The following is a 13,499-nucleotide window of genomic DNA, read 5'->3' on the forward strand; positions in this document are numbered from 1 at the left end:
CTCTCAAAAGTAAATAAGCATAATGAACATAAAAAAATTTTTTTTTTAAGTTTGACAGCCTTTACTCTAGTGGGAAAGGTTTTTGGATCTCGGTGCTGGGCTGAATTTTGTGGGGGTGATGGTACAGTTAAGGCCTGAGAAGTGTGGAAGTTCACCACTGAGGCTGAACATCTGCCTCTGTCACTGTGCAAACCCAAGGTAGGGACCAAAGCAAACCTGTAAAGAGCTACGTGGCCCCTCTGCTGCAGACGGGGAGTGAAGGGGACGACATCTGGTCAAGTGGACCATCTCCCATGCCTCTGGAGATCGGAAGCAGCTGACACAGCACCTAGATTTATACAGAGTACTTACCTGTGTCCCCAGAGCAGGTGGCTGCCGTGCCCACGAGCGGGGCTGGTGCCTCTTCCTCTTTTGGTGATGAATTGAGGCACTGCCCGCCAGAGGGAGTGCAAAGAGCATTTTGTTGTTCATGTGCACACACACAGACACACACACAGACACACACACGCACACACATGCACACACACTCTACCAATGCAAGGCTCCCAGCAGGAAGATCTCATTTGGCCAATGTATGGCCACTTCCCCCCAAATGCAGTGGTGGCTGCTTATTACACAGAGGCTTGCCTAATTCAGGGGACACGATTTTCAAGTGGAAATTTTAATTAACGGTGAAATGAAGTGTGAGTCTGGAAGGAAGAATGATGGTTGTGGTTGGTCTGGCTCGGGTGAACTTGGATGCCTTCTCCAGCAGTTCTTAGCTGCGTGTAAGACATGCTGACCTAGAAGTCTCAGATGCCTCTGGATCCTAGCCCTGGTCCCGCCATGGGTTTGCTGGGCATCCTTCCCTTCTGTGGGTCGCACGGTCCTCCCTCTAAAAGAGGAGTGGTTACTAGCGATGGACTTTGTGGAAGGACAGAGTTCAGACTTTAACCTGAGGTCAGGCATAGGTGCGATGGAATTCTGGGCTGCCGCTTGCAAGCAGTGTGATCCTAAATAGGTCGTGTAACCTCCCTCAGCCTCAGTTTCCCCATCTGTAAACTGGAGCCTCTAAGATTTGTTACCTGGCGATTCGTTGTGCAGATTAAATGCTCCAGCATCTGTAAAGTCCTTGGCACAATGCTGGCCCTAAGCAAGTCCTCCAAAAGTGCCAGTCATTATCATTACTGTGTAGTTCCAGAATTTCCTATTTCATGGAAAAATGAAGCCCTGGTTACTTTTTTTTTTTTTTTTTGTCCATGCTGATAATAAAATTGAAAAGTAATAATAACTATTTTTGAGTGCTCATTCTGTTGCAGGCACTATTTTAATTACTTGACAAATTTTAACAATTTTAGAATGCCCCACTCACCCCTACAAGAGGAGTACTGATCTGGAAAATGAATGGAGGCAGTATAAAGTGACTTATCCAAGGTCTCATAGTTCATAAATGATAGAACCTGATTTTTTAACTTTTGAACCTGAGCTCACACTTGTACCTATTGCCCTCTGCTGACTCTAGATTTTAATTCTGTTTCTGGGACTCAGACCTAGTACTCTTGACTCCTAATCTCGCTGGGCTGTCCCAGGCACTGCACTTATGAGCACAATATCAGTCAATCAGGGAAGACAAGTGGAGCATGGACAGCCAACCTTAATGGAGGCTTGAGAGCCATTCAAGATATGGGCATCCCCAAGAAGCTAATGGTTCCAGCTCAAGAAACGTTCGTGGAGGCTGCCATTATGCCTGGAATATATTAGGTCCCCAATAAGTGGGCCATGCATGGATGAGCGAGTAGGGAATGAGTAAATGGCAAACACAGAGTTACTGTAGGGGAGGAAACATAATTTTCCCTCTACCCTTGTAGGTTCTTGGCTGAGACACCTCTATAACAAAAGACAGATGAACAGGAGAAAAACAAACAAAAGTTTAATAGCATGGATACATTCTGTAGACGTGGGACATGCCCAGGAAAGCCAAGTAACTCTTTGCGGTGGCCCAAGCCACCAACTTGACCACGGTCACCAGCTAAGGACAAAAGAGAGACACGGGGGGCGGGGGTGAGGAGTCCCGTTAGGGGAGCTTGTCAGGAAAAGCACAGTAAACAAGGATGAGGGCTGTTCTATAGACTTAAGTTGGTGCCTTCAACAATAAGAGTTTCTAGAGATGAGCCACCTTCCTTCTCTAGGTGCTGACAGGCAGACACCCCTACCGATATCAGTGTGCCTCTTACAAAGGGGCTTTTACTCTTCAGACCTTGTCCTGTGTCTGCTGTTTGTAAAAATAATCAGCCGAAGAGAATCCTTAGGCCAAGGAGGCGTATCCTGGCGTGATACATCGTGTTGTTCATCATTGCCCAGGGGCGGTCATGGTAATTGTGAATGAGGTTCAGACAAGGGAGTGATTGGTGGGGAAAACAGAGAAATTTCATGAGAAGGTAGATAAAATGAACCGAGTTAAAGTAACACCTTCATTTCGGCACAGTTAGTGTTTCCTGAGCACGGCCCATGTGCCCGCCGCAAGGCCAGTCTATAATGGGGCCGAAAAAAGTTAATCCAACAAATGCCTGTCGCACACGCAGCCAGGCCCTGTGCTCGCCACTGGGGGGACAGTTGGGAACGAGACAGACACTGTTTCTGACCTCTCAGAGCTCACGGGCCAGTGGCAGGTGGGATTAAATAAAAAAGGAAACAGAAATGAATGGTTTTTCAGCTGTCCTGTGCTAGGGCGTGCATATGTTTAACTCCCGACACAAGACACAATGGTGGCTGACTTCTCCTCCTTCTTTCTTTGTCTCTGTCCTGTCTGTCTGTCTGTCTGTCTCTCCAGTTTCAGAGACCTCACGACTATTCCCCACCTTTCCGATTTGGCACGGTGCCTAACGGCAGTACCGAGAGAAACATTCGTAATAACTACCCCTACATGCATCAGTACATGACCAAATTCAATCAGAAGGGAGTGGAAGATGCCTTGGTCAGCTTGAAAACTGGGTAAGGATGATGGGGATTTGTTTTCTTCTCTGCAGGCCTGCCAGCCCATAAACCTCACAGCAAATGACTCTGCGTGCCTTGGTGCTTACCTGCCTTCGCAGCTGTGTTTTCTGGAAAGCGGCTGTGGTTCAGATGAACCCCACGTGAGGGCTCTTTTTGTTAATCTCATGAGCACCACCGGTTTCCTTCTGAGTCGTGTTAAGGAAACACAAATCCAGGACACTTGACAATGCAGAGAACCAGAGGGGTTTCTTCAACTGATAAAGAAGTTGGTGCAACCCTGCGGGATATTTCAGCCAGAGAGAAAGATCTAAAGGGTCTGTGAGCCTCTCGAAAGTGCTGACAGCAAAGTGCTGCAGACTTTTGTCCGATTTGGGGTAGGAGTTTTTGGCGAGTGGCTGTATGTAAAAGCTGATAGTGTAGCACTGACGAAGCAGAAAGGAAAGCTGGAGAGAGAAGCAGCATCTCTAAAGGTGCAGCCGATGCCCCCGTCCACCTGTTGGCGCTGCTGAGTGCAGCCTAGTCGGAGGGAGGACCTGCTGAGAAAAGACCGCAGAGGCTAGGATCGTGGGAGGTGAAGCTGGAGTGTGCCTCTCCTCCCCCCCCCCCCCCCCCCCCCGTTGATACCGTGTGTGGCTTGGGACAGACGCTGAGTTGTTCCCAGCCTCATATGTAAGATGGAAATCCTAACGGGACCTAATTCGTAGGGGTTTTGTGAGGATTGAGGGAAGATGTGCCGGAAAGCATTTTGCACAGACACGACCCGGCTGCCAGTGCTCTTAGTTGGTATAAAGGTTAAATTCTCTTCTGTGGCCTCTTCAAAATGCTGGGGATGTGCAAAATGCGTCTTGGGGGGTGTGAGACATGACTGTTGTGCATCATCCCGTAGTTTCGTCCACAGCCTCTTCCTTAGGGGCCCCGTCTAAACCCTCAAGCCCAACCTCCGCACGATTTCCAGGAGCTTTGGCCGGTCGCATTTTGTCCCTTCAGTCTCTTTGGAATCTCTTTGGTATCACAGCAGGGGCTGGGACAACACGTCTTGAGAAGTCGAGGCCATGGCTTACCCCAGACTCGTTCACGTGCTGCGCATTCTAGCTCAGAGTGATTTTTAAAACATCTCATCAAGGCCGGACACAAATGCAGAGAAGATACACACATTAAGGACGGTGCTTGATGACTTTGTCCAAACTGACCATCCGTAGCCAATCCCTAGAAACCCTGCCACGCCCTTTTCCCCCCGCCACCAGCCTCGCTTCTAACACCGTAGACTCATTTGGCCTGTTATTCTAGCATCTCAGTAAGATCACACCGGACGTCTTCTTTTCCACTCGCCTTCTTTCAGCCCAGCAGTCTGTTTGCGAGATCGCCACGTGTCACTGCAGGTCTGTCATTGCCGTGGCGGTGTGGAAGTCCGCTGTGGGGACATGCCACAGAGTCATCCTCGTCTGCTAGTCGTGAACGTTGGGGTGGCGTCCCATTCGGGGATGTTTGGGGTAATGCTTCTAGGGGCATTCTCACACATGCCCTCGCTGCACAAGGGAGTACACCACCCTTGATACATACTTAAGACAGGAATCGCCGAGCTGTAAAATGCATGTGTGTTTGATCTCGGTGGATACCAGAAAATTCTGATGACTTTCCAGTTGAGCCCCAGATATGGGTTTTGTATGTTTGTTTCTGCCATGGTCTTTTCTTCAACATACACTGTCGGTTTGGATGGACCATGAACGCAAATGTGGATGACAGTGGTTAGAAAGAGCGAGTGGAGTCTCGCTGGCCCCGTCTCTATCCATCTGTCACCCAGTGCAGCAAATGGGTTGTTTTCTTGCTTTCCCATTTTTTTTTTAAAAAAACAATACGAACAAAAAGGAGTCGAAGAATGGAAACGGTTCCTAGCCATAAATCGTACACATTGTTTTCTGGAAGCCATATAATAATTACAACATCCATCCCAGCAAACCTGGGCAGCTGGCAGCTTTACTCTAGACTCAGTTTTCCATGTGAGAGATAATTTGTGCTATTACAGCAAACTCAGAAACCAGAGTTGGAGGAGTATGAGTCTTTTTTTAAAATTATTTATTTATTTATTTATTTATTTATTTATTTATTTATTTATGGAGAGAGAGAGAGAGAGAGAGAGAGAGAGAGAGAGAGAGCACAAGCAGGGGAGGGGTACAGAGAGGGACACATAGAATCCGAAGCAGGCTCCAGGCTCTGAGCTGTCAGCACAGAGCCCAACACAGGGCTCGAACTCATGAACTGTGAGATCATGACCTGAGCCGAAGTCGGACGCTTAACTGACTGAGCCACCCAGGCGCCCCTGAATGGATCTTTTTTAAAGACCTGCTTGGTTAATTATTTAAATTAATTAAATTAAAATTTGAATAGAGAATACATTACATAATTCCAAATCAAAAAGTATTGTATAAAAAGATGAACAGTGAAGAACCTTCCCCCCCACACTGTTTCTCCTCTGCGAAGTATCCCCAACAGCAACCACATCTCCTGACCATCCTGTGTCCCTCCAGATCAATCTATGCATAATTAAAAGCCTTCTGTAGCTCCTTTTTTGAAAACATTCATTATTTTCTCTATTGGTCTCTTGGTCTTTTTCTTATTAATTTTTGTCGTGCAGAAATAAGCCCTTTATTTGTGGTGTAGTTACAAATGGTGTTCCCAGCTTTCTGGTCTTTGGAGCTTCCAGATGGTATTTTTTTTTCCATGCCTTTTTTTTTTTTGTAGTCAAATTTATCAGTTTTTTTTTTAAGTCTTCTGAGTTATGAGTTGTAATTCAGAAGTCCTTCTCTACCCCGAAAAGAGAGATTCCTTTCTTGAATTTTCTTCTATCCCAGTTGCATTTTTTTTTTATTTTAGAAAGATAGAGCAGGGAAGGGGCACGACCTGATATGATGTGACTTCAACCCCTCAACATGATTATGAGAAGCCAAATGTGGGAACCTGCCACCACAGAATGGTACCAGGATCCCAGCAACTCCATGGGGGTCTCATCTGCTCCTCCTCCAAGACTTCATCAAAGTCAAGTGTCTGCCTCACCTTGCTTCTTATCTTTTCCTTACCTCTCACATCTCGTCTCCTTTTAAAACTTGCCACTAGGAAATAGGTTATTTTAAAACATGATGTGCCTTAGGCAATAATTTCACAAGAGTAAATATCATGAGGCTGTATTGTTGAAGGAATAACGGTAACAACATGAACTCCTCACACACCCAGCACCCAGCCATTCCCCTCCTTCACTGCAGCATCTCCAGATGATTCCAGTCTTCTGGAAGGTAGAGAGAGGTGCCCTATGCACCCCTGAATTGTTAAACTTGAGGACATTTTAAAATTAAATTTTTTTAGTGTTTTATTTATTTTTGAGAGAGAGAGAGAATGCAGGCAGGGAAGGGGCAGAGAGAGAGAGAGGGAGATCCCGAATCTGAGGCAGGCTCCAGGCTCCGAGCCGTGAGCACAGAGCCTGACATGGGGCTCAAACTCATGGGCCTCCGAGATCATGACCTGAGCCGAGGTCAGATGCTCAACCAGCTGAGCCACCCAGGCGCCCCTGTGAGTCTGCATTTTAACAAGCATCCTTCTTCTCCAGGTGATTTTGATACGTGCTGAACTTTGAGAACTACTGTTCTAAAGGGATTCCATAAACATTCTATTGAGACAACATCTAAAAAGTAGACCAGCGGGGCGCCTGGGTGGCGCAGTCGGTTAGGAGTCCGACTTCAGCCAGGTCACGATCTCGCGGTCTGTGAGTTCGAGCCCCTGTCAGGCTCTGGGCTGATGGCTCGGAGCCTGGAGCCTGTTTCCGATTCTGTGTCTCCTTCTCTCTCTGCCCCTCCTCCGTTCATGCTCTGTCTCGCTCTGTCCCAAAAATAAATAAAAAACGTTGAAAAAAAAAAATTAAAAAAAAAAAAAAAGTAGACCAGTCAATGTAACCACGTAGCTTATCTCTGGGATCCCTAATTGCCTTAAGACCAGAGGTAGAGAGAAACCTGAAACTAAGTTAAGTTTCATTGTTTACTGAAACTTTAAGTCGAGATCAACCATTCCAGAAATCAGCAGGCAAATCAACGAGGAAACAAGATTTGACGTGCAAACATGGACAGAGGTAGGGTTTTTCAGGATTGGGTCTGTTGTGACCGGTAGGGGCTCTCCTGAATCAGAGGTGGGTGAGCGGTTTGTGACCCCGGGTTTCTAGACCAGTATTCCTCCAAGGGTGGCCTGAGTCTGAGTCAGTAGAGGTGCTAATAAAAATGTGGGTTCCTGAGCCCCACTGAGCCGACAGAATCAGAATGTCCGGGGGCGGCAGCCTGGGAATCGGCATTCCAGAGCAAGCTCTTCGGTAACTCTGACCTGCGCTCATCCAGGTTTGAAGACATCCGCTCTAGAAGAGGGAGCTCAAATGAGCGGAGGCAGATTTAGATTTCCAAATGCTCCGTCAAGAGAAGCTCATGTTCTCCAAGCGGTTCTAGCAAATGGGCAAACTTGCAAGCCCAGCATTTTACGGCAGATTTAAATTAAACCGTCAACATCCCCAGGACTCCTCAGAGCCTAATTTTCAAGACACAGTGGGATGGTTTCTATTTATCTTCACTGATGTTCGTGTACAGTTATTTGTATATACGTTTATGAAAAGTCCTAATTTCCTTTGGAAGCATCCTTGTTTAGCCCTTGGCCACGCCATCCCCTATCTATCTGATTTCCTGTCCCGCCCAAGAGTGTTGGGAAACAGGCAGGCATCTTTCGGCTTCCCTTGCGTTGAGTATTTGGAGAGAAGGATGGGGAGGGAGGGTTGCCTTTGGACCGATAAACATTTACTGCAGGCCTCACGTCGTGCTCAGGGATGTGTCGGTAAAAATAAAATCAGGCAGCTACTTACGTAGCTTCGCGGCACTGCCTTCGCGGTAAAGGGGAGCACTGAGCCCCTGTTCTGGAGCACAGGGTCCCCAAGCCTCTGGGGCTCAGGAATCCATGCTTTTATTAGCACTTCTGGTGACTCAGGTAGAGGTAGTCCGTGGCTTCTGAGAGGTTCATTGAATGTTGGGAGATGGTGTCCCGTCTGAAGAGGAAGGGCATTTCAGAAGGCGTGCCCCGGAGGAGACGAGGCATGGAGGAGGTTTTGTGCAGGCTTAATTGGAAGTGTCTCTGGGACCCCATCATTGGGCACCCACCTCCCCTCTGCATCTGTTGAGACCCAGCAGTTGGTGAGACGCAGCCCCAAACGTTTCACATGCATAATAATCCCGTTTAATCCTGACAGCATGCTGCCGAGCTGGGTGTCTCCTTTAAGGGATGAAGAACTGAGGTTAACTAAATTACTCAACAGGCTATTTAACCAAGTCACTACCTTGTAAAGTTACTAAGTGTGGTATCTGGGGTTGCCTCTCCCCAGCGGCGTGCCAGTGAGGCAGCTGGGTGTAAGAGGTTAGAGCTCAAAAGACTTGGAGCCCACAGTTTTATCTCTGATACATATGTGTGTGTGTATCTAGGCATATTTAAAATACTGCATATAAGATACAGATATTTTATATTACATATCTATCAACTGACTACCTGAGAGTTGATAAGATCACAGCATCCTCCTTTCTATCCCCACAAGAAACTGGCTGGGAGATGTTGAAGTTGCCAAGGCAAAGGTAGCCTGGGAAGGCGTAAGGATTGTCATCGATGATTAGCTGCTGTGTGGGGCACGTTCTTTCCAGGATGCTGTCTGAGTGGCATACGTAGCTAAAATATTAGCTATATTTTATCAGTCAGGCAGGATCAAACTCAGAGGGTTCATTTCCAGCTCCTGAGTTTGAAAGCAGGCATAGACAACAGGGCTCCACGAGCCGTTCTCCTAAATGGGATAGCCTCATCTCCAGAGAAAAGTCAGATCGACAGTGACCTGGTTTCTGAGATCCACCCCCACACTGCAAATAAAGCTTAAAAATAATTGCTACCACATCACAGAGTTAGGATTTTTTTTTCCAAAATAAAAACTCAGGGAGGCACAGGCACTTTTTTGTTTTGTTTTTTTTTGAGTGGGTTTTTAGTGGTTGCAATTATTTCTTGTTAAACTCAATTAAAACTATATTAATGGATTTTCAAGACCACCCATAAAATGTTAAAAATAGGAAAGAATGGGGGGGGATTTAAAGGTGGGATCCTAATTCTGTAAACTCAGCAATGGGGAGAGAGGGAGAGGGAGAGGTAAAAAGAAGGCAAAAATGAAAATACATCAAAATGCATCACAGATACTGCTCATTCCCCGGGAGTCTGATCTTCTTTCCATCTTTGTGTGTGTCACAACTGTTCTGCAACAAAAGTATTACTCGTAATAATCAGAGAAAAGTTTCTTCTGAACACAACGCTCCGTTTCCTCCCGGTGTCTGTCCTCGCGTCGTGCGGCTTACACGCCTCAAATCGCCGTGCGTGCACATCTGCGCTTTGCTTTTCTCCGACCTGTACCGTAGTGTTGGACTGTTTTCACATTTAACGACTGGACGGTATTTCGCCGAGTTAGAGGAATATAAATTAATGTAACTCCCTGCTCTGCATTTCCATCACCCTGTGGCTGGCGTGGGAGCCCCCTAAAGAAACAGCTATTTTAGGAAGCTTGCTGGTACCATCATCGTAGATCAGTTTGTTCACACTGCTGCCCTCCACCGCCTCTCAGACGTCTCCGTCACGCACAGTGTCGTCTTCCTTCACCTTAAGGCACGCTTCTACCTTGTGCACAGCACCGTCTCTGGGATTTTCTTTTGGCCCGGGCTACTACATAACTCAGAGCTCGACTTGTGATCCTCTGTCGGCAACTGTGGAGAGCTTAGGGCCTGAATATCTGCTTCCTGACTTTCCCTGAAGCTTTAGCCACTATCCCACCTCTGACTTCCCGTAACTCAATCGGATTTCTTTATCCATATTTTTAAACCTTACTCTATTGCATTAAGCTACCTGAATGGTTTGGGGGATCTAAGCGAGGTATTTCTACCTAGCCCATAACATTTATTGGGCGCTCACCCATGTGCTGGGGACTGCTCTGAGTGTTGTGCCTGCATTATTTAAACGTCACAGCCACCCCGAGCCAACGACTCTCATGTTTTCCCATATACGATGGAAGGAATAGGCGTAGAGAGAATAAACAGCTTGTCTGGGTCACACTTGCTCCAGAGCCCATGCTTCGAGCCATGACTTAGAATATAAATATGAACATTCCCATAACACTGTACAATTAGCCTGCTAAATTGCCCACTATTACACAAAACCCAGAATTAATTTTGTTCATACTTTAAAATGTCTTTTTTTTTTCCTTTGAAAATCTTAATGCTGCTTTAAAAAGGGGGCACTATTTCTCCTTCCATTGAGATGGGGGGAATGGACTCACAGACAAAACAAGCCCCCTGCAAAGGATATATGTCTTACATTAGGATACACGTGGTTAGAAGTTCTTCCTGGAGACTGTGAAGAGGCAGGGGGTTTCTGGAAGATTCCTTCTCCTCAGGGACCGCCTCTTCTTACTGCCTGCCCAACTCACACGGAGGCTTCGACTGTGTGATCTCATTTCATTCTGTTCCAACTCTGCCAAGTAGGCCTTCTGTCCATTTTACAGAAGAGCAAGCCAAGGCTGAGGGGGAGAGGCAGCTTGTCCAGAGGTTGAGTGAGGGTCACAGCCAGCCTTCACACTCAGCCCAGCATCTCTTCCTACCCGTACGTGCTAACTCTTGGCTTGTCCCAACAGGTGGACAGTTCTGGGAGAGATGGACGCCTTTGTTATGAGGCAGGGGCGCTAGACCGGGGAGGTCAATGCTCTTGGCCAGGCGAGGGCTGGTAAGCTCCAGAGCTGGGATTCGGACTGGCTCTAGCACCTGTGCCCTTAACTGCTGTGCTGCATTGCTTCTCATTGAAATGTAAATTCTCACTGTAAAAACTCAAAACCACAGAAAAAGGAGCATCCCTTTGACCATGTCCCAACCCCAAGCCACCACCGCCACCACCATCACCACCCCACACACACCACCAGATAGGCACCGCTGTCTGTCTGATATTCCAGGCCATTTCTCCTCGACCTTTGGTAGATTCATTGGTATGTATTTATATGTCCACACATCATTATCAGTTCATTCTGTGGGATGCTATCAAGCCATGAAGTTATATCACAGTTTGGTGTCCAACTAATAATACGTTTTGGAGAACCTTCCATATCTGTAGGTGTCTTTTGCCTTCATTCTCTTTGACTACTGGACAGAATTGGGTGGTATCCACATCACGGTCTGTTTAACCCTTTCTCTTTGTGGGCTAGCAGTCATATTGCTCCATTAAAAATCCGGATGATTTTTTGAGGAACCTCCACAGTGTTTTCCAGAACGGCTGCACCAGTTTGCATTCCCACCAACAGTGCAAGAGGGTTCCCGTTTCTCCACATCCTCTCCAGCATCTATAGTCTCCTGATTTGTTCATTTTAGCCCCTCTGACTGGTGTGAGGTGGTATCTGAGTGTGGTTTTGATTGGTGTTTCCCTGATGAGGAGCGACATTGAGCATCTTTTTGTATGTCTGTTGGCCATCTGGATGTCTTTGGAAAAGTGTCTATTCATGTCTTCTGCCCATTTCTTCACTGGATTATTTGTTTTTCAGGTACTGAGTTTAGTGAGTTCTTTATAGATTTTGGATACTAACCCTTTATCTTTTTTCAACGTTTATTTATTTTTGGGACAGAGAGAGATAGAGCATGAACGGGGAAGGGGCAGAGAGAGAGGGAGACACAGAATCGGAAACAGGCTCCAGGCTCTGAGCCATCAGCCCAGAGCCCGACGCAGGGCTCGAACTCACGGACCGCGAGATCGCGACCTGGCTGAAGTCGGACGCTTAACCGACTGCGCCACCCAGGCGCCCCACTAACCCTTTATCTTATATGCCATTTTCAAATATTGTTATCCATTCTATCAGTTGCCTTTTAGTTTTGTTTAGATTGTATTTCCCTCATGAGGAGTGATGTTGAGCATTGTTTCATGTATCTGTTGGCCATCTGGATGTCTTCTTTGGAGAAGTGTCTATTCATGTCTTCTGCCCATTTCTTTACTGGATTATTTGTTTTTTGGGTGTGGAATTTGATGAGTTCTTTATAGATTTTGGATACTAGCCCTTTATCCGATATGTCATTTGCAAATATCTTTTCCCATTCTGTCGGTTGCCTTTTAGTTTTATTGATTGTTTCCTTTGCAGTTCAGAAGCTTTTTATCTTGTTGAGGTCCCAGTAGTTCATTTTTGCTTTTAATTCTCTTGCCTTTGGAGATGAGTCGAGTAAGAAATTGCTGCAACTGAGGTCAAAGAGGTTTCTCCTGTTTTCTCCTCTAGGGTTTTGATGGTTTCGTGTCTCACATTCAGGTCCCTCATTCATTTTGAGTTTATTTTTGTGTATGGTGTAAGAAAGTGATCTAGTTTCATTCTTCTGCATGTTGCTGTCTAGTTCTCCCAGCACCATATCTTAAAGAGACTGTCTGATGAATAGGGGCACATGTACCCCAATGTTTATAGCGCAGTTTCAACAATAGCCAAATTATGGAAAGAGCCTAAATGTCTGTCAATTGACAAATGGATAAAGAAGATGTGGTTTATATATACAATGGAATACTACTTGGCAGTGAGAAAGAATGAAATCTGGCCATTTGCAGCAACATGGATGGAACTGGAGAGTATTATGCTAAGTGAAATAAGTCAGGCAGAGAAAGACAGGTCCCATATGTTTTCACTCTTATGTGGATCCTGAGAAACTTAACAGAAGACCATGGTGGGGGAGGGAAAAAAAAGTTACAGAGAGGGAAGGAGGCAGACCATAAGAGACTCTTAAATACAGGGAACAAACTGAGGGTTGATGGAGGGATGGGGGAGAGGAGAAAGTGGGTGATGGGCACTGAGGAGGGCACCTGTTGGGATGAGCACTAGGTGTTATATGGAAACCAATTTGACAATAAGTTCTATTTAATAAAAAAAAAAAAAAAGAAAAAAAGAAAATTTTAAAATCTGAAAAAAAAATCCGGATGAGTCCTCTGTAGTTCTCTAGGGATAATCTCAAGAAGGAGAATATCTGAGTCAAAATATATATACCTTCTTGAAAAAGCTCAGTCTTATTCGGGTGACTGATTGGCTTATTTTCTGGGTGGACTCTTGGTGCAGAATATCTGCCTGGGAGTGAGAAATAACTAGATGCATACCCTGGCTGTGATAACGACCACCTCTGTGACTTCTGGCAAATGAATAACCTCTCTGAGCTTTCCCCACATCTGTACAGTCCCATCCCCTGAAATTAAGTGAATTGACTCTAGGAAAAGTACACGGCACTGTATCTGATGCATAACAGCATTTTATCAAATGTTGATTTTTTTTTCTATTCTTTCCTTCATTTTCATAAGGCTTTCGGTCCTTGCGACTGCCCGTCTTTCAGTTTTGGTGTGACAGGCTCAGCAGTATCATTGTCACTAGCAGCAGTATAATGTGATGCCTCCAAGCTGAGTGTCCTGGATTAGAATCCCCACTCTGCCAA

The 13,499-nt window shown here is 46.0% G+C and overlaps 1 protein-coding gene across 3 annotated transcripts in view; it reads left to right on the forward strand.

Moving 5' to 3' along the window:
• The window catches only part of GRIN2A (glutamate ionotropic receptor NMDA type subunit 2A), a 536,750-nt gene that overhangs the window by 473,314 nt on the left and 49,937 nt on the right, over positions 1 to 13,499 (forward strand). For all 3 annotated transcript variants that reach the window (XM_045047693.1, XM_045047692.1, XM_006942329.5), the window contains one exon: positions 2,810 to 2,970. In XM_045047693.1, coding sequence (XP_044903628.1) covers positions 2,810 to 2,970 — 161 coding nt within the window. The remainder of the gene's footprint in view (positions 1 to 2,809; positions 2,971 to 13,499) is intronic.

Source organism: Felis catus, chromosome E3 (assembly GCF_018350175.1).
Source record: "Felis catus isolate Fca126 chromosome E3, F.catus_Fca126_mat1.0, whole genome shotgun sequence".
In the NCBI taxonomy this organism is placed as follows: domain Eukaryota; kingdom Metazoa; phylum Chordata; class Mammalia; order Carnivora; family Felidae; genus Felis; species Felis catus.